At 36.6% G+C, this 22,631-nt stretch overlaps 1 protein-coding gene across 7 annotated transcripts in view; it reads right to left on the bottom strand.

Moving 5' to 3' along the window:
- Positions 1–22,631, bottom strand: part of NCOA1 (nuclear receptor coactivator 1) — a 144,379-nt gene that overhangs the window by 35,352 nt on the left and 86,396 nt on the right. For all 7 annotated transcript variants that reach the window (XM_081157033.1, XM_081157035.1, XM_081157030.1 and 4 more), the window contains 6 exons: positions 18,742–18,919; positions 16,541–16,720; positions 14,822–14,917; positions 12,840–12,980; positions 5,324–5,471; positions 2,713–4,030 (listed from right to left, as the gene is read on the bottom strand). In XM_081157033.1, coding sequence (XP_081013159.1) covers positions 2,713–4,030; positions 5,324–5,471; positions 12,840–12,980; positions 14,822–14,917; positions 16,541–16,720; positions 18,742–18,919 — 2,061 coding nt within the window. The remainder of the gene's footprint in view (positions 1–2,712; positions 4,031–5,323; positions 5,472–12,839; positions 12,981–14,821; positions 14,918–16,540; positions 16,721–18,741; positions 18,920–22,631) is intronic.

The following is a 22,631-nucleotide window of genomic DNA, read 5'->3' as shown; positions in this document are numbered from 1 at the left end:
GGAAAGATTAAACTGGAAAGACGTGTCAAGAGTACTGCGTTACAATGATAGTATCAAGGGTGATTTTTTCCAGAGATATTTTTTCAAAACTTTGTGAAATGACTTATTTTATAATGGCATAAAAAATAGATTTACATTAATATAACTGTTTTTATAATTTAAAACTTTGGGGAACTTTTTAATAAAGTCTTCTAGAATAGATAGGGAGTCCCCTACACTTGTCTGAGGTTATGCACGGAAGAAAACTGGCCTTTATTTCACTGTATGATTCCCCTATGATTACTTTGAGATAATTCATCAACATAAAATGTCTACTTGTTTGTATTTCATTATTGAATTCAACTAAAATTTATAGTTCTAGGTTGTATAAACAGAACTACATGTATGCATTTTTTAAATGTCTGGCTTCTTTTACATTTCTGACATCTTGTTGCATGTAGCAGTTCATTTGTTTTTATTGCTGAATAGTACCCCATTGTATGACTATGTCACAATATATTTATCTTTCTACTGTGATGGATTTGGGGGTGTTTCCAGTTTGGGGCTAATACAAATACAGCTACTGTGAACATTTCTGAACGTGTCTTTTGTTACACATGTACAAAAAATACTAACCATAAAGTAAAAAAAATGACAAATTAAACTACATTAAAATGAAAAACTTCACTTCATCAAAAAGCACCAATAAGAGAAAGAAAAGGCAAGCCATGGCACAGAGAAGATATCTGCAAATATACAACTAATAAAGGACTCATCTAAAGTATACAGAGAACTCTTAATAGTCACTAGGAAAAAGACAACATATTGGGAAAATATGACATCTGGACATCAAGACATCTGAATAGGCAATTCACAAAAGAAGAAATCCAAATGACTTACAAACATTTATCAGGGAAATGCAAACTCAAACTATGAGGTACCACTAGACAGACCCAGAATGGCTAAAATTTAAAAGACTGACAAGACCAAATATTAGTAAAAATATGGGACAACTAGAAGGAATTCTCACACACTAGGAAAACTGGCATTATCTACTAATGATAAACATAAACATTATCTTATGATTCTGCAATTCCACTCTTAGGTATAAACTCAGCAAAAATGTGTGTACATGTGCACCAAAACAGGTGTACCAGGACTGTACACAATGACATTATTTAATATAGCTGTTACTTTTAAAGTTAATTTTATAGAGAGTTTTAATATAGTATTTAAAGCTGTTTTTCACCTTAAAAACACAATATTAGCTTAGAAACATGAGAGACAGCCTTATCTTCAAAGAGCACACACATAAATAGCCAAAATACTGTTATTACAAACAGTAAACAGAGACAACCCAGAGCACTGTGAAGCGTGGAGGAAGGAAACATCTAACTAGGGCTACTGGGAAGGTTTTACAGAGATGACGTCTGGGTTGGTTTGTGAAGATGAGTTCAGCAGACATAGAAAAGAGAGCAAGGCAGAAGATGCTTAGAAGAGACATGGCTTATCCTAGGAATGGCAAGGACTTCCATGTGCCTAGAGTACAGTATGCCTGAGAGAAGAGAGATTTTTGTAAGATGAGGACAGAGAATAAAGCTGGTTCAAGAAGAGGAACCTATGCATATTAATTATGAATCTTATTTCCCAATGGAGAGTCTTATTGATAAACTGTTTTGTCAATACATTTTCAGCTATTTTATGGATGTCTATATTCTAAATAATTTGTAAGTTCCTAAAGAGGGACTTGATTTTCTGTTTTTCTTAAATTCCTTCAAAGTCCACAGCAATTATTTAATACATGAAGCTGCCTGTTAATTTTTAACCCACCCCACCACAGCCTAAGCACAGGGGTTGTTAATCCATAACAATTTACACAAAGATTTACTGACATCCACTTCTGTTTTCAGGGTGTGTTACATACCCTACTGCCCAGAATCCTCAAGTTCTTATTCTGATGGGGGTTGAGTATGGTTAGAATCAAATGAGAAGAAAAATAGCCTCAGAAAATGTTTCAAAAGAAATGAAATAGTCCGGCCGGCGTGGCTCAGCAGTTGAGCATCAACCTAGGATCCAGGAGATGGCAGTTTGATTCCTGGTCAGGGCACATGCCCGGGTTGTGGGCTCGATCCCCTGTCAGGGACGTGCAGGAGGCAGCCGATCAATGACGACTCTCTCATCACTGATATTTCTATCTCTCTCTCCCCCTTTCCCTTCCTTTCTCTGAAATCAATAAAGATTTTTTTTTTTCCCCAAAAAATAAAATAGCAAAGCAAGACAGTCTGGGAGGCCTCATCTACCTTCTCACATTTCTCTCCTACGTCACTTACATCAGAGTTTCCCAAACTTAGCTACACATCACAGTTCTCTGGAGAACTTCTTTAAAATATAGATTTCTAGGTTCTATTCTCAGATAACTGGATTCGATACATAGGTTTGGAAGAAGCAGGAAAGGTATTTTTAAAAATCTCCAAAGATGTGAACTTTGATTTTATAGAAAGAAATATTTACTTTCTTAGAATGATGCATTAATATTGTAGCCCTCCAAAGTTCCAAAGAGAACTTTTGAGGGCACCCTATGATTTTTCAACCATTGATACTAACCTTTTAACATATACCCAATGGACAGGGCATAACATGGCCTGAATCCAAATCTGGTCAGTGTTGGAGTAAAATAAATGAAAAGGAGAAAATAACTAGCAATGTTCATGCTATGCAGTGAGGTTTACCCACCTGGTTCTGGGACTCCAGTTTAATTTCCTCAGGGGTAGGTTTGGTCACTGGGGTTGGGTTTGTGTTACAAGGATCCATCTGCTCTTTCTTTTCCACTTTCACCTTTACGTCATCCAGGCTCAGGTTTGGAGCTGACCTTAGGTCTTTCTCATCTTTGTCTAAAAGGTAGCGTAGGAGCTGATGGTCTTTTGATTCTTTCTTCTTTGAAGCATCCATTTCTAGTTTTACGGAGTTCCCCTGTACTTGTCCAGGCACTGACACAGAAGCAGCTGCACTGTCCTTTTTATCAGGCTCGACAGACAAGGTGGTGATATCCGAGGGGCTACCCTCCTGTAGGAGCCGGTGTAGAATTTTGTGCCGTTCTGTCAGTGAGCTGTGAGAGGAGGGGCAGGAGCTGCCTGAGGAGTTAGTAGAGGCAGAGCTGGAAGTGCCAGTGCAAGACAGTACCTCTTTACAACTTGTGTCTATATCAGCGTGCCGCAACTGCTGCTCTGCAGTCGTCGTCAAAAGCTGCACTAGTTTGTGACTCGTCTGAGAGTATTTGTTGTCACCATCTGACAGTCTGTCATTGTTATGCAGAAGCCCAGAATCCAGAGGTTTGCCATCACTAGAGCTGTTGTCAGGCTGAATCATTTCATTTAAAATGGATGTAATCTCTTTGTTATCTTTGGACTCGGCTTTTGCTGGCTGTATATTTAATCTGCTAGGTGAATTCTGTGAGCTTATCTGTCTGAGGACTGGAGAACTGGCAGAGAAGCCAACAGAGTTATTGGGTCCTTCATTCATACTCTGTAAAGATGTTACCGGGATGTTTGAATAAGATCGGTTACTATTATTACAGGCAGGACTTGTCATGCCAACAGGGGAGCTTAACGTTGGAATATTAGGAGGAAAGGAATTGCTTGGCATCCTGGGCCTTGATGTCAATCCAGAACTAACTTGTCTCCTTGGAGACATGAACTGTGAGAGGGACATTCCTGTACCTTCCATAGGAGAATTACTGAGGTTTAAAGAGGGATTAGTGCTCTGGGAACTGGCCTGTCCCTGGTTTAAGGCAACACTGGCTACAATTTGATTTCCAGGTGAGCATCCAAAACTCCCTTGGCTGTTGCTAGAATTACTGTGACTGCTGCTATGAAGGTCTGAGCTCTGTTGGCGGTTTACTCTGGTAGATGCCATGTTGCTGTTGGATGGTGGCAATGTGGATGAACGGGCCACCCCATGAGCTGGAGAGATACTAGGATTGACGGAGGGGTTTACTCGGGGAATTGACATTCCAGAATTAGTGTCATCTTGAGGAGAAAGACCACTGTGTTCCCTAGGGGAGAAAAGGCATTATTATTCAAACATCTTCATCAGTTTCCATTAAAGTATTTTTTATGATGCATATTATAAAACAAGACCATTCACCTCATTAGCATTTCAAGCTACCAAGGGCTTCTGTGTCATTTTAAATTAAGGAAAGACGGTGAAGTATTAGCACCACTTAATAGGAAGAAGTGCTGCAGTCCTGTAAATTTGATAATGGTTTCTGTTACATGGCAAAAAAACCTTTCTTGGCCTTAGAGGGAAAAATCTAATGTATGTACTTTTAAACTTTTCAAAATTTAATACACATAATTAACATTACAATAATACTTTTGGTTGAAAGAGAAACTTCCTATGTCTCTGTTTACAAAGCACTTATTCATGACTCCCTCGTTACTGCTTTTAAGTATTTCAACTCCAAAGAGGAAGACTGGGTAAGGAAAACACTGTGTCACTGATGTAAAAATTAAAAAGGGTGATATGCAGACATAGCAGATGTTTTGAAAGAGAAATCACAGTATGAAAAAAAGAACTGTGCTAATTCCATTCACAAGCATAAATTAAACTAAAATTAGAAAAAAGCAGAATACTGAATTCAGATTTTCATCGAGGTCTTTATTCAAATCTGTAATTATGACAACAGATCTGTGACCAGTATTACCATGCTCCAATAAGCAAATATATCAGATGAGGAAAAGATGAAGTGACGGGGAAATGTCTTTGTTTTTGTTTAATGCTAAATTTTAAATAGTTGTAAATGTAGAGTTTTGAATAATTCACAGGATAAAAGAATGGTTCCATGAATTTACCATATATACTAGTGTAGAACATATTTAGAGAGGAGAACAAATTAGGGGCAATGACATTCAAAAATCTCAAGTTGATAGTGTAATGGTTTTTAGTTTGAAAAACTGTCAGCTTGAACTGAGGAGCCATCAAAGTGCCCTAATGAAAAGAAAATATTTAAAAATAAAAATAACAATATTCACAAACTCTGAAATCTTTTATGAGAACATAAGTTCATATACGGAAAGTTGGAAGTTTTTATCCACTTTTTTGAGTTTACCTCTAAAACACATATTTTCAGCCTCACCTTTCCTGTCTCCCTTTTTAACAACAAAGCTATGGTTCGGCGACAAACCCATAAAACCCAATGTGGATATGCTGATTACATATACTCATCATGCTAGTTTAATGTTTAGTTTAGAATTTCTGTTTTCTAGCCATCAAGAGTATAAAAATTTTTTCTAAGAGATAATGTGAATTGACTTATTTCATATGAAGCTCTCCAAATAAGTAGTACCTGTCGATGATATGAATTCCCATGATGAAAGGTTGCATGTCTGGACTTTGAGGGTAGCAAAGTTTACACTTGGTGTGGGCGCTAAGCATTGTCCCATCATTCAATATGAATCTATAGGATGGGCTGGAGGCAGTGCCACGAGTCATCACTGTTTCAAACAAAAGAGAAACCTAGTTAAAATTCTGACACTTGAACTTTGGGCAAAGGAGAATTACCAAGCCTTACTTCTACCTAGAACCTCATTTTTAATATGCCCTCCCAGCTGCTGCCTGCTCAGGTTCAAAGAATAGTTTAGACAAAGCAGATCTCTACGGGGGAAAATTATTCTGGTTGAAATCTACCACCTGATGATGTTTTAATTCACTCCTACTTGAATGAGTGCCTCTTCACTTAAGTTATGATTCTGAAGAAACACCAAACCAGAAAAATATCAACCTTAATCTTTCCCTATAGTAGGGCAGTTCTTCAAATTTATTGTGTCCATTAAAAATACCAGGAAATAACCTTCTCCCCTCTCACTTTCAGTATTGTGTCTAACAAGTTAATTTTCTTTTGCTGGCTGATTTTTTAATAACAGCTTTATTGAGATGTAATTCACATACTATAAAATTCACCAAGTTTTGATTAGTTTACAGAATTCCTTAACTAAAAGTTAAATTTAATTTTTCACTCAGAAATGTGAATCACTAAGGTCCTGACAAATTATCATATTCACATATGTATTATTTTTGATGTCTGAATTTAGTTTAGTAGGCAAATTAAGATAAAGCCAATGATTATTAATATAAGGAACAAAAACTAGGTTAAAGCAGTCAACTCACCATGTAAACATAATTTTCTTTTGTCGTAAAGCTTTATTAACAGCAGACAAAATTCTAACCATATTGGTATTTACTAAATATATAAAGGCTACACCAAACTACTAGGTAAGAAAATATTGATCTTTTAGTAATACAATATAATTCTATTTTAAGAAAGAATTAATAGTTAGATTCAGCTTTACCAAGGTTTAAAAATCATACCCACTGAAACACAAGCATTACTACAAGAAATGAGTATTATAATTTAGCCTGAAATAAATGTACTCCTATTTTTCAAGACATTTCAGAAAGGGCTTCAATAACGTTTTAAAGATATGTGGAAAAGACTTAAAATGACTGATTAATAATTTCTGAAGCTACGTATTACTTCAAGTAAATAAAAGACATTCTCTATTCCATTGTCTTGGGTATACCATATAAACTGAAGAGGGCATAATCTGTTATAAATCTATACCATCAAAAATCTGCCTAAGTACCAAAACCAGTTTATAAACTTAATTGAAATGGCCCCGCCAGGCATGGCTCAGTGGTTGAGCATCGACCTACGATCCGGAGATCACGGTCAGGGCACATGCCTGGGTTGCAGGCTCGATTCCCAGTTGGGGGCCTGCGGGGAACAACCAATCAATGACAACTTTCTCATCATTGATGTTTCTTTCTCTCCCTCTCCTTTCCTCTGAAATCAATAAAGATACATTACAAAAACTTAACTGAAACAGTTAAGATTTATGTCCAACCAACTGAATTCTTGACTCATCTTGCAATTTCAGCCAAATCACTGGCACATTTACCAAATATAACACACAAAGAAATTTAGTTTCTAATGAAATAATAGATGATGAAAAAGAGTCTTTAATGGAAACTAATAATTTTTGTGTAAGGTTATAAGTGAATGTTTGCAATAACAAAACCCTAAAAAAACACTGACTGAGTGCTCGAATACACAGAAGGGCAAGCACTGTGCTCCATTCTTGTTTTCCACTCCCCACTGGACTTTGGACGACAATGCTGCATATAAACTCATACAGCAAGTACTTGCTGATTGATCCTCAACTTAAATCTCCTCTAAATAGGTTAATACTGACTTGTGATCAACTACCATAACTTTTCCTTAAAGGAAAGATTTTTAACTCTTAGCTTTGTTCTCAAATGATTATATTTTAATTCATGTGTTTTCTTTTGTAGGAATCTAGATTTACTTTTGTAATAGAAGTCAATGGAGACAAATTTCTTGATTTATTGATAAACCCTATAAATTAAGAACTAGAAACTCAAGCTAGCATGGGAACATTAAGATACTTAATGTGGATTACAGAAACATCAATACTCCTTGGGTAATTATGCTGCCTTAACCTGTAGGACCATATCTAAACTAGCAAAAATTCCAAAACTGGAGAACCCCTATTAATACAAGGAAATGATTACACTTTAAAGTTTGAAGTTAGATTATTTATTTTGAATGATAATGTATGGAATAAGTCTTAGCACATCATAATTCATACAATCACCCTTTGAAATAAAAAATGTCAGTATTAAATACAGTAAAACTTTCATGAGAACCTAATAAAAACTATCCAGTTAACTAAAATTCTTCTGGAGCTTGACTGTTCAGATGGAGAGGTCAACAGGCAAGCAGCATGGATCAACAGAAAGAACAAGAGCCTGGAGTCAGACTCAGGGCTGAACTTTTCAAGTTTAGGACTTAATAATACAAATTAACCTTTGCCCATCACTAAAATGAAGCCAAAAATGTGAGATAATATCTAGCATGGAGCCTAGAATAGAACATAGCAGATACTAAGTGAATATTTACTGAATAAACACCAAAAAACCACAACCCTACAACAAACAAGCAGGTGCCAAAATACATACGTCCTGAATCACACACACATTCAGCTAATCCCTAGACATCATTTACTCCAATAGCTTCAACCCTATAAAACAATTTTTGAATTAAGATATGTGGAAGGGAGACATAATTCTTTACAGAGCTGTTTGGATCAACATCTGCTCTACAAACCAAATTCTCCCCATAAGTGGGTTTCAAGGTTTAGCCTGGACAAAACTATTTTGAACCTCATTTTGATCACAGGTTCTGGTCTTGTTTTCTGATCTAGTTTTGCCAGGCATATAGCAGTATTTTGATCCCTGACTCCTGTGTAATAATTTTTGAACACTTAGTGGGAAGGAATATTATTGATGTAGTATTACTGACACCCTAGAAACTCCTCAAAGAACCTTTAAAATGGCAACTGTTCTTGTCCTCCCCCGCCCCCCTCTCCCTCGAATAGGCCTCAATAGAGCTACAAAGGAGAGGGAACCACTTTCTCTGGTTGTAGCAGCTGTAGAAGTAGAGCTACTTGGGTTTTTTACTCCACCCAATCTGATGCTGAGTTAACCTCAACAATCATGTTAACTAAATGGGCAGGTTAAAAATGTGTGGCAGGGTACTAAGGTCAATGCTGGTAGAGATTTCTTTTTCTTTTCAGTGTTTCCCTAGATATATGCACAAAGAATGCAATTTAAAAAAACTGTTACTTAGATAAAGGAAAAAGCTCTGGCTGGTGTGGCTTGGTGGTAGAGCATCCACTCGCTCACCGAAGGGTCACGGGTTGGACTCCTGGGTCAAGGGCACATACGTAGGTTGCAGGTTCATTCCCGGACCCTGACTGATCAATGTCTCTCTCTCACATCCATGTTTCTCTCTCCCCCCCTTCTACTCTCTCTAAAAATCAATGGAAAAATATCCTTGGGTGAGGAATAACATGTAACAACAAAAAGATAAAGGAAAAAAATTACCTCTAGATGGTCTAAGATTTTTAATCATCAATGAGTAAAGTCTATTTGGTATATAAAAATTTCTAAAAAAGGAAAACCTCGTATTTTAAATATTTTAAACAAAATTTGACATAAAAAGATTTTAAGTTAGTCTGTTATATGGACCATGGAATTATCCACATTACATAAGTCTCAAAGAACACTCTGGTTAATCATTTATATGGGTATTTCTGTTTTACAGCAATGCTTCCAAACTTCTTGATACTATAAACTGCTTCCAACTGTCTTGATATTTTTTAATAAAAATAACTTCGTTTTGTGATTATAAAGTTAAGATAACAAGAATAAGTAAAGTCATTTGTAAGCCATCACTCAGAGATGACCACTAACATTTTGTGAACCTTCTAGAATTGGATAGATATATATGAGTGAAATTGTACTATACGTGTATACTGTGCTTTCTTAGACTATTTTTCAATGTGACAATATATTATGGACATCTTTCAAAGACATGGTCCATTACATCATTGATAATAGGTAAGTAGAACTTCCATGTAACTTTTCTAGGCTATCTAGCCCAGTACTTCCCATGACCATTACTCTCCCTAAGTGCTGATAGATGTGCTACAGATAGAAACATAAGGAAAAATAAGTCTGGGTAACAAAGTCAAACAGGCACCCTTTATTGTAGAACTTCCCAGAAATTTAAATACCATAAATATGTCTTATGAATCCCCAAAAGTGAGAGACTAAAACATTCCCCAAACTTAATTCAGCAAGTAACATCATTTCTAGTTTTAGCTATTAATAATCTTGTGGATCCAAGTTTGCATTTTCCAAACTTCTCTGTAGGAAAACATCTTAGACTATAGACTCTGATTCAGTAGTGTGGGTGGAGCCCAGAAATCCAGTTTAACAACTTCCCCAGATGAACTTTGGGACGCATTTAACCTAGACCTTTTTTCAAAGGGATGGTTCTGAATTGAACAGAACCTCAGAACCTTTCCAAACTATATACACCTGCATGGACCTTCCCCTAGTTTAAAAAGTTCCTCAAGTGGTCCTGATACCCATTTCCCCCCCAATCTCAATGGAGAACCATCGCTATAATCTAGCTCATGTTGAATGCTCTCACATGTGCTTTTGGCTGAAATGCATTTTCAAATTTGACTCTGGAAAATAAAATGTGAAAGCAGTCCATGAACTTCTCTGTCAAAAACAGCTGAAAAACTAAATAAAAACCAACTTAAAATTTTAATGCCTATTAAGATTTTATACCAGCCACTGTCTTCAAAGAGTAAAGTAACGGGCAGGAAAAAAGAACACAGATGGAGAACAAATTTTTCTTGCCTAAATATTAATCACTGTAGAGTTTTACAAACTTTAAGCTTTTTAAAAGTTTTATACAAAATCAAGGATACAGTGGCATAATTTCTTCCACTCTTCTTACACAGTCCCTAAGTGAAGAGGCAAGGAAACTGCAAATGCCAATTTATACCTCTCTGTTCTGGATAGACCAGGGTTCTCAAACCCAAAGTACAGGCATATCTTACTTACTGCACTTCACTTTATAGTGCTTCACAGATGTTGCATTTTTTACAAACTGAAGGCATCAGCAAAAGATGACGTCTCGCTTCATTGTGACACCCTCTTTATAACGAACCAAACCTGCAATATCTCTGAGGTATGCCTGAATTTAAGCATTACCTTTAGAGCTTGTTAAGATATCTGGTTCCTCACCTGAGATTTTAGTTCAGATCATTCCCATGTAAGGGTGAGTCCCATGTAAGTGTTTCATGGACCACATTTTTCTTACCAGGTTAGATACTGCTAAATATAAAATATCAGAAAAATAAGTGCTTAATCCATGAATGCTGTTTGGTAAATTGTCCAGAATCTCCAAAACACTAGAATCAGAGTAATGTGAATTCTGGACAACTTAATTCTGAGAAAAATACAAATGATTTCTACTGAGGAATTTTTCTTAAAAAAAAAAAATGGAAGCAAGGACATTAAGAAATGACTAATGGGGAAGAAGTGTTGAATTATATTTCTTCACATTTTACTCTAAATTATTTCATTTCATATGGTAATGATAGATTAGTTACTTACTGTATATGAATCAATCAATTTTCTAGAGAATTCTAATAGTTTAGAAGCATATACTTTAAACTGTGGTTCAATCACATTTATGGAGAGCGTAACCATTTGGACAATGAGATAATCATTGAGACCTGCTTTGCCTCAGTGGAAATGTAGATAAGTTATAAGCAAATAAAGTTAAAAGTCTTGTAAGTAAAGTCTCAAATCTATGCAGAAGTCAAGTGCCACACTGGGTAGGGGGAGTCACAAAGTTTGCAACCATGGGATGTCATTGGTTGCATATTACATGGTTTCCAAACCTGACTGCATTTTAGTATTCCCTGGAGAACTTTTTAAAATACAGATTCCTGGTCCTATCTTTGGGGATGCTACTAGTCTAGTAAGAGGCACCTTGGAGAACCCTTAGTCTGTAGGAAGTTGTCTCAAGGGACTAGATTAGTGAGATTCATATAGATGGCTTCCTGGAAAAAAAAAAAAAAGGCAAGCTGTTTCCTCCATATCACTAGGAAACAGTTGACCTAAAATGCAATGAATGGAAAATTATCTGTAAACTTAGGAAACCTAATATTATGAGAAAATGTTAAAATTAAGAAGTATGATAGAATAATGAAAAATATTTTAAAATTGTTTTTCAGAAATAGCCATGCAAAGAGTCTCTTTCTAAAGAAACTATTTACTTAGAGATTAAAGAATAAATCACACTGTGAAAGGGTTATTTAGCCTACCATAATTACATGGCTATATATATATGTGTGTGTATATATATATATATTTAATCCTCACCTGAGGATATGCTTAGCAAGAGGAGGGGAGAGAGAGAGTGAGAGAAACATCGATGTGAGAGAGATACATCAATTGGTTGCCTTCCTTACACCCCCGACTAGGGATTGAACTGCAACCCAGGTATGTGACCTGACCAGAAATCGCACTGGAAACCTTTCGGTGCACAGAACGGTGCTCAACCAATTGAGCCACTCCAGCAGGGTGGTGATATTTTTTTAAGTGCATCAAAATCCCTTATCTCTGACTCTCTATGAACTTTCTGGACTTAATTCTAAGATAATTTTCCCTGTCTGTCCTATAATACTGTTATGTTTATTAAGGGCAAGGAATATACTTGTTTTATACTCTCACAGGCTTACTATGATGCAGCATCTATTCAATTATTCATTATTAATTTCATATGACATACTTTTAACTTGAAACTTCAACCTGAGTCAGGAGATGCATGTACTGTAACAGTCAGAAAGTAAACATTCACAATATAGATCTCTGTATTATCTAGAACCCTTTGACATGCCTGTTCTGCTGGGAATGATCTTCCAAAGCCAGACAAAAATGTCACTTCCTCTCTGAAGCCATCCCTGATTCTTCAAATAGGAATTAAGTTTTTCCTTCTTTTACTTATACTTCTATTATAGCCCATGTCACACTGATCCTTAACACTGTCATATATTATCCTAATACAGTTTAAGCTCCTTAAGAACAAAACCCCACTTCTTAGTAATCATGGTATCCTTGCACCGTATATAGTGTTCTATGCATGTGAGGAACTTGATACGTGTCTGCTGAATGAATGAATGCATGAATGAATGAGTGACCACCACATGATATCCTGTTCTTTATAATGTGCATCCCAAAATTCAGGATCCACTCATGAATTACTTTGCTTGCCCATTTCTTCCTTTCCTAAAACTGATTATTGCAAACACTGTAATTTGGAGAAAAGACTTATCACCCATAAATTTCACATAAATTATTCAATATTAATAAAGAGCAAAGTTAATGAAAATAACTGAGAGAGAAAACTTTACCTTCTTGAAATAATTGTCTGGCATAAGATGGCTCTCTGCCCTGAGGTTGGAAAAAAGCATAAATGCATTTTCTCACTAAATCTTCCCAGCCAGTTCTGCCAGCAGCTCTCAGGGAACTTGTATCAATAGAGATGATTTTACCTATACAAAGAATAAAATTTCACATTTATGATAGCCTCTTGACATAAATCATCCATATTTCAAAACAAACAACTGCTTCTCAGAAATATTTTGCCCCCCAAATGCAGAATGGAAAAAAGCATTATTAATTTTTATTACCTACGGTAACAAAGTATATCCATGGCATGATAATGAAAAATTGTTTTGGCCTTGGAGTGTGTTAGGTACTAGAATGTCATATTCTAAAATTCAATTCCAGTCAAGTATTAGTCATATCATAAAGACCTGAAGCTACTGAGACTAATGCTGGTCAAACTCCCCTGGTTTGCTCTTTGGATCCTGCTCTCCATGTACACAGTAATGAGTGAATCACTAATTGGGGAAGGAGAGGCAGAGATGAATATATTATTTTGGTAATTTATCTCTACCTACTCTTTAGTAAGAGCAGTTGGAAGCTTACCTTTAAAAACACAATAATAAAGCATACAACATAGGATATTAGACTTCTGGGACTAAAAAATTAGTAAATGTTATAAGAGGATCTTATAGACAATGATAAAGATGAAAAAGTACATTAAGCCCGGCCGGGCGTGGCTTGGTGGTTAGGCGTCGACCTAGGATCCAGGCGATCAGGGTTCGATTCCCGGTCAGGGCACATGCCTGGGTTGTGGGCTGCAGCCGATCAATGACTCTCTCATCATTGGTGTTTCTATCTATCTCTCTCTCCCCCTCTCCTCTCCTCTCTCTGAAATCAATAAAGATATATATTTTAAAAAAAAAAAGAAAGAAAGAAAAGAAGAAAAAGTACATTAAAACTAAACTTTCATAAAGAATAAAATTTAGTAGAAATGATCTATCTCTATATCAAAATTAGAGAGGTGAGTGATATGTATAGAACTCTGATGTAAAAGTATAAAAATCTGATGTGTCAGAGTGAAGGTTAAATAACATATGAAAAATATTTTACAGATTGTAAGGAACAATAATTTGTTTTTGCTGAAAATCAAATCTGAGCCCTGGCACATACCACAGTTGCAGGCTAGATCCCCAGCCTGGTCAGGGATGTGGGGTGGCAACCAATCAATGTGTCTCTCTCACATCGATGTTTCTGTTTCTCTCTTTCCTTAGGGCTTCTGCAACTCTGTGTACTCAATCAGGAGCACTCATTTTGCATCGAATCCCTCCTCACCACTCCCTTCCAACACCCGTAACTGGCACCACCTCATCCTTCGGGGCTTAAGGATTCAATATCAGCTCTCCAGCCATGCTTTATTAACCAGCTAATTTAAAACAGGTCCTCCCTATTAGCTTACCTTACCATCTCACACCCTTTCCATCATAAAACATAACATGATTTATAATTACATCATTGCCTTTTGCTCAACCATGTACACCCTGAGCAATCACACATAGTGACAGGTATTTCCAGGCATTGAAAAATCATGTGCTGAATAAATTTAAAGAATAAAGAAAAAAAATAGCCAGATATATTTAAGCATAATAGTAAAAACCACCATACTTGTATCCACTTATAAATAAATATATTTAAGTCTACATTGCCAAATTTCTTTAAAAAGTTTATTCCATGATTGTGAAAAATAATTTGTAATCAAAACAAATACAAGTATGTGAATAGTTATAAAGTAACATTCTCTCCAGCATTCTGGCTTGTGACAATGATTACAATATCTAAAATGCAGAATATATCAAAACCACCATTTAAAATATTTTCTGTATGAGAGTAGTGAACATAAGCTGAATAGCAGAGAACAGAAGGACACAAAATTCTGGATGTAATTAGTTTTAAAAGCAAAGCCACATCATTAATAGTGATGGAACATTTTGAACTTGGCAATTAGTACCTGTAGTATCTTGCTTAGTCATAAAGGATTCTACACCCGTAATAGCTGGAGGCCGAGGTAATCGCCGTGCAATACAAATCAAACATGACTGGAAATCTGCCCAAAACAAGAAAGGGAAAGTGAAGGAAGGAGGGTAGAAAATGGTTCACAATCTTACTTCACATTATTAGTTTTTACAGAAATAATACATTTTATAGGCTCTGACACAATATCGGAGTCACTCTGATCTAACAGTATTATACTAGAAATAAAATTGCTGGCAATCAAGAACAGGCAGGTCCAGGTAGAGATCTAGTTAGCGTTAAGTTATCCCTTCCCACTGAATGTTCTTACATAAACCAGAGGAGACCAATGCATCTCAGGTACTTGGATGATAACAACTCGAAGAAGTAGTTTTGATTATACTTAAGCAACACAGTAAATTTTTAAATACAGTTCTATAGTCAGCCAATTTCCTATACTCATCAGTACTTAATGGCTACAAAAATTATTCTTAAGCCCTGGCCAGGTAGCTCAGTTGGTTAGAGCAATCACCCTGATATGTCAAGGTTGTGGGTTCAATCCTCAGTCAGGACACATACAAGAATAAATGCATGAATAAGTGGAACAACAATTTGATATATCTTTGTCTCTCTTGCTCTCCCTCTCGCTCTCTAAAATCAATAAATAAAATCAATAAATAAAAAATAAAAATGTTCTTTAAAAACAGAAAAAAATTATTATTATCAGAATATAAGCCATTGAGTACTGATGAGTATAAGAAATTTACTATAGAACTGTATTTAAAAATTCACTGTGTTGCTTAAACCTAGGCAAAATGACTTCTGTGCAGATAATAATAATGATATGAGAAAAACATTTAACTCTTTCTGAAGAATCATAATTTGCCCTTGACAGAGGACTTTATGTTGTAGGCTCTATAATTTTTTCAAAGTTCCAGTTCCAATTTTTTTTAATGTGCTACACATAATATCACACAGCTAAATATGAACTTTAATCACATGAAGCAGCCTTGCATGTATATTTTGTAAAAAGTCCCTAGTTGATCGCGGCACTCATTTCCTGTGGAAACCAGCTACACATACAGCCTTTTTTTTCCTGCATCTGACTGACTTCTTGTCTCCTACCTTCCCTGGTCACTACTCCAGTTTCCAATCTTAGTGTACTTAGCTTAGCTCAGTCTAAGTTCACATGGAAAACTCATCCACTGTCACATATTTAACTAATGCCATGTTGATACCATGTTCACATTAGAGCTTCAGCTGTTTTCATCTGTTCATAAGCTTTCTCTTTATAAATTACCTTGAATGGCCTCAAAAATGCTAACTCTATTCTCCAATGTTCCCTACACTCTAAACTTGAAACTAAAAAAATCAGAGCTGTTCAACAGCCTGCTGCGTCTGGTACATTTCCAACTGGCAGCAGTTAGTGACATCTCTTATTTCTAGGCAGCAAGTTGGTTTGAATTTGACATTTTAGTGGGAATGCCAGCTTAAAATTGAGAATTCAGGGGCATTTTAAAGGGGTGATTATAGATGTTAGCATTTTTTTTCTTAAGTTATTACAAAACATATAGCAAATTGAATAGCCATTATGATATACAATACAGTAACCAAAAGTACTACCTGAAGAAGGCAGTTTTTATAATCAATTAACCTCAGTATTCCTGAAAGCCATGGAAAAAGCAACCAAAAACCTTAAATTCACCCTTTGTTTTACCTTCTCCGTCTTCTTGAATTGATTTTGGCTGCGACACAGTGAAACACTGCATTACTTCATAGCGCTGGCAAGCTTCTTGGTTCTCACTGCCTGGCTCATCTGGAGGGTGAATTAGCATCCTGCAGTTAAAGGTATGGCTACTTCGTCGAGTTGCCTCTTGAGGCCAAGGAACTCCATTTACTGTGGAGAAACGGAGAAAACCTGATTATATCCCTGTGAATAAGTAAAACAGTACAAACTCTGAAGATACAAAAGACATACCTTTAGCCATCTGCTTAATTAGATACTCAGATTAAAAGACAGACAGACCTCTTCAGATCTAACATTATCCTGAGGCAGCAAGGTGATTCTCTTCCTTAGCAAATCTAAATGTCTACCAATTTGAAAATCATAAAATTTCTAAGACATTGTATAGGATTTCTCCCTTCAAAGATAAGGCCTTACAAGTACCCTAATTCATTAACAGTCTTTATAAACAGTGACTAAAACTAAAAATGAATAGCTTACTAGCTCTTTTACTCAGAATTTAATAGCAGTTAATAAGATTTTCTGTTTGTTTCCAGTTATACTCTGGCAATAAAAAAAAAAGACTGAAAACCATAGGTCCATTGTCAAGCAGAAGGTTTAACCTGGCAGGTATGAACTCTTAAGGATGGGCTTGTGTGTATGTTTATCTTTTTGGATTCAGTTTCTTAAAGGAGTCTGTGATTCAAAAAAATATTTAGTGGCCTTGGCCTGTGTGGCTCAGTTGGTTGAGCATCGACCCATGCACTGAAAGGTGACCAGTTTGATTCCAGGTCAGGGCACATACCCAGGTTGCAGGTTTGATCTCCAGTAAGGGTGTGGGCAGGAGGCAACCAATCGATGTTTCTCTCTCTCTCTCTCCCTCCCTCCCTCCTTCTCTCTCTAAAACCAATTTAAAAATATTTAGAATAGAGTAAAATCTTGGTTTTTTATAACCATTTTTTCTTGCACTTTATTTTCACAGTTTATATGCTATAATACCTTCAATATTGTGGGTAATCAATAAGTTATTACATCAAAATGACACTTAAAACAGAAAAGTCACCTGATTCGGTATAAGAAAATTGAAATCTAGAATTATGGAAAAGATATCCGTACATTTCAAAAAAAAAAAAAATGTTGTCTGTCCGGTCATTTCTGCTGACCTGCCTCTTCTTACTATCGCATCATTCTATAACTGTCAGAGGAATCCTGGAAACAAACCTATACTGCATTAAGGAGTCTTGGTTCTGCTATGAGCTAGTTGTGAGGTTTGGGTTAATTACTTAATCTTTGCCTCATCTTTAGAATAAAGTAACCCACTATATTATCTCTAAAGTCATTTACACTCTAAATTTTATAACAAGACCAGTTGATAACTCAAATATCGAGCTAGTGACTTTAATAGAAACAATCTTTTCAGGATCTCAGTTACTATAAACACATAGTACTCTTTTCAAGGAAGAAATAAGGCTTCCATTCCATCCAGTAAACAATGTAGAAAATAAAGAGCCATGGATAACATTTCATTTACATGTTTGGTTTAGTTATATAGAATTTCTAGCCAAGGTCCTCCCCCCACTTTTGGAGCACAGATAGGCTAAAGAGAAGGTACATGACAGTAAATGGAACAGAGAGGCTAGAAATCAGACCCAAACCATTCTCTAAGCTAGGCTCCTTTGTCGCTGAACAACCCATTCAACCATACTTGGAACTCCTGAGTTGAAACCACTTACATCCAAAAATGTTGATTTTAATAAGTACATAATATGCCATTCTGTCCCTCCCTCCTTCCCTCCTTTCCCTCCCCTTCTTTCTTCCCTCCCTCCTTCCCTTCCACCTCCTTTTTCTCTCTTTGAGCAGGGTGATGGGAAGGATACACATTTCTCTCTTTCTTGGTCATAATAAAAATGGAAAACAAAGGGAATTTCAAGCAGAAGCATCTGCTCTGCCTCCCATACTATCATGATTGTGGCATAATCTGGAGGAAGAGGCTGAAAGAGATGCTCTCTATCAGCTATTTGATGACAGTCCCTCTTCATATTTTTACATCTCAGGCTGAGACTAAATTTTAAAATATTTTAATATACTATAACATACATCAGAATAATACTATGTATTCTAAATAAAATAATATATTTACATAAGGAGAAGCTAGAGAGAGTTCATATTGTTTTAAAAAATATATTTCTTTGTACCTAGAGATTTTGGTAGCAGATTCTTCACAAATTCTGCATGATCCCCCACATGCAGTATGCTGTAGACACTGGTATTCATTAATTCCTCCTGGTTGTAACCCAAGTAGCTGGTCACATTCTCTGACACAAATACAATTCTCCCTTCACAGTTCACAACAAAGAAAAATCCATCCAAAGCCTGCAACACCAAAAAAAAGGGGGGTGGGGGAGTTAAGAGGTTGGGAGGTTAAAAGATAGAAGTAAACATATACATTTCGGTATGAAAAAGAGATCAGAAATATATGCCAAGTTAAAAAAAAAAAAAAAGGAGGGGGGCTGAAGAGAAGATTTACTATTGCATGCTCGCTATGGACAGGACAAGGTTTTTAAATAAATTGTAACTAATGTTCCAAGTAGGCATAAATGAATATGTGAACTTTCTTCCTTAGAGAGAAATTTTATGGTAGCGGATGCGAAGTGACTGTCCTAGGCACTCATTTCTACCCCCAAGGAACTTATGGTAGAGTGGGTGAGAGACATAAACATAATAAAATCCCAGTGATAAATGCAGTGTTGGAGACATATAGAGACTATTCTATGAACACAAAGGCGGCTACTTAATTTGGGGGGGGCAAAGAAAGGTTCCTTACAGACTCCTACCTTAGTTATAAAAGGAATAGTCAAGGAGGGGAAGAAGAAGAGAGAAGAACATTTAGGCAGAGGAGGGAATATGGCAGTGCACAGGAAGCTCAAATCACAGACAGAGCCAGGGGTCTCCAAAGGGAGATGTATGTGCCCCAAGGGGAGCAGAATATCCACAGGGGTGCAGGGAAAAAGTCAGAACCTCCACTTACAGTGTAATCCAAAACATAAGGGAGATATTAAGCTTAATAAACATAAGGACTCCCTGGTACCTCATTCAGTCCTGATGGTCACATATCACAAACCGTGGAATCCTAAGAGAAGATCCAAAATACAGAGGTGGATGGTGGCACCTTACTTATTTATAATCTTTCCACTTACTGCAATATATTGCAGTTCATTTGCTATAGAATGTATATGAGCAATAAAAACAAGACCTTTAAAAAGTAGAACATTTATAGAATCTTGAAATAAGAGAAAAATCCTTTGTGTTACATAGAGGACTGCTGGTTACCTGTGGCAAAATACTGAGAAGAGCCAAGCTGTCTAACAATGGTGATGGGCTACTCATTTCCCTTTATAAAAGAGACAAGTGTCCCAATTTGCTGACTTTTTCTATGATGACAAATGGTAACGATAATATGCTGCCTAGCAAATATTTTCCAAATAACACACTTAATTTTGTAACTCAGGTAAATGAGAGGTGAAAGGGCATTCAAAACAGAGGAAACAGCTCAGAGGTTTAAAAAAAATCACTTTGAATGCACTTGTAAGATTTGTGTTACATTTACAGTAAAAAATGTTTTTCAAAGCTTCAAGGAAAAAAAAAAAGGAAAAAAAAAGAAAAAGGAATTTATCCTAAAGGCAATGGGGATGATCCTGAAGGCAACATTTTTACGGGAGAGTGACATTATCTACTTTTACAAAGGTCTTTCTGGCAGCGGGCGTGGTGTGGAGCATGGAAAGAAGGGAACCAGTTGCAGTGCTATTGTGACACTCCAGTTCAAAGGAGACACTGGATTAAGGCAATGGTGGTGGAAGTGAGAGCCGAGAATTTGACAGAAGCAGAACAGCACTTGGTCACCTGCAGCATCGATGGGAACAAGCATTTGGGGTGATTCTTCATTAATGACTTTAGGCTCTGGTAGATAAATGCCTTTCCCTGAGAAAGGACATTTGGGGGGGGGGGGATCTAGTCTTTTACTTTTTCAGCTTTTTCTTTTTATAAACAGAGGGTAAAGGGAAGGATTGTAAATTTAGTTTTAGAAATATATTTGAAATGACTGAGGAACATTCAGATGAAGATGTTGAAAAGGCAGCAGGATATAATAAAAGGGATGCTCTGAAGAGAGATCGTTGGATTTAAAGGTACCTGTATCATTTTGTTTTTGGTTTACTTGCTTTTGGGTTTTTTTAACTAACATTAGCTTTTCCCCTCCCACAGAATATCTGATTTCCTTTGGGGAGTTACTTCTTTCCTATTAAATACAATCTTGTGGGGTCTTAATCAGGCCATTGGGAGACTTTCTCCGTAACTGTGAACCTTGCAGAGAATTACAAAAAGACCAAACTTGGCTGGAATACACTCGTTAAAGCAGCAGGGTACAGCCCAAATGGGTCTTTCTCAGAAACCATTTGTATAGTTTCTGCTTTCTAGCCTCCTTAAGATACTTTGTTTTTATCCTATTTCCATGCATGGTTCTGTGATATCCAAATAGCACTCCAATAAATTATATTTACTTAATGTAGTCAGAATTGCTATGTTGCTTGAAATCCAGAGAACCCTAGTTGATGTTTTATATACACACATGTACATGCATACATACATATGAATATATCATACAGACATTGATGTAGATCAAACTGCCCAAGAAATGTGCACAGAATTTTTCTTTTAAAAAAAGGAAGAGTGAAGGCCAGAACACTGGAGGATGCTAACATAAGGGGAAGGTAAAGAAAGAAAAATGTGAGAAAGAGGTTGAGGAATAGCAAGAGGAGAGAGGCGATCGTGCTGTCAAAGACGCCAAAGGAAGAGTTTTAAGAAAGGAGTGGGTAGTCAGCAGTGCCAAGAGCCACACAGCAATGCAGGGAACGGTACACAGTGAGGTAAGGAGGCCTGGATGCACATGCAAGATATAGGGAGGCCTCTGTGACAAAAACAGAATTGGGGAGCAGGGGGAAATAAGCGTTAGAGCCAGTAACACAGAGCTCTGAACAGGAGGCCACAGAACTGAGACAGCAACAAGCAATGGAAAATGAGCAGCTTAAAAAAAAATGCTGTACTGATGAGTACTTACCATGGGCCAAGTAACAAGTATTTGTTGAGTAATAAATTCTAATACTACTGTCTCTTTAAATGTGTGGAAATTACCTCCAATACCTCATTCTTAACTCATTTACTTCTATGTTTTAAAAAGGTGTGGGGAGAGACAAGCTGGTGGGAGTTTCTCATATTATGGTGGCTATTTGGACATAGTTTAGATGTGCAGGTCTTCTGTCCGAGCAAGTCCCCTCCAGATTAATACTGTAAAACAGAACTTTTTTGCAACATCAGAGGTATTCTATTGTCCAATACAGTGGGCACTAACCGCATGTAGGTTCTGAGCATTTTAATGTGGCTGGTGAGGCTGAAGCACTGAATTTGTTATTTTATTTAACTGTGAATAGCCACGTGTGGCTAGTGGCTCTCTTACAGCACAGTGCAGCACTAGACTGCAGCTTGGATGATTCAATGGACAATCTCACGGTGGCTTTTTACTGCCTCTTCTCAGCTGCCCTGGATTAGACTCTACAAAGTTTAAGGCAATGAGGATGGGGTTAGGGGATACAAAGGAGGGACAGAAAAGGCTGTCCATGAGGGCAACTCTGAAGCCAGTAGAAGTTAGTAATTCTGCTCCATGTATCTATAGCTCATAAATAAAAAATGTCATTTGCCCCCTTGGAGTCAAGAACCTAAATACTCTGTTCTGAGTTTTTGGAATTTCTAATTTGATGGGTTTTTTTCGCACTTGAAAATGCTTGCCTAATGACATTTAATCCATCTGTAATGCTGTTACAGTTTTCCTTTGATTTGTAGTGGTTTTCAGGGTAATAATTTCATCAGCTAAAGAAAATAACTCTTACTTTGTTTTCTTGTAGTATTGAGTGGATGTTCTGCTGTCATTTCTGTTCATTTTAAGTGTTGTGGACTTTTCTCACGCAGCAATGACAAGCGTTTACATAAATTAAAGTAGCACGGAGCAGTGTCCTGTCTTCGGTTGTCTGTACTC

Source organism: Miniopterus schreibersii (genome assembly GCF_964146895.1).
Source record: "Miniopterus schreibersii genome assembly, chromosome: 13".
Classification (NCBI taxonomy): domain Eukaryota; kingdom Metazoa; phylum Chordata; class Mammalia; order Chiroptera; family Miniopteridae; genus Miniopterus; species Miniopterus schreibersii.
This window is presented reverse-complemented; position numbering and strand designations above follow the sequence as displayed.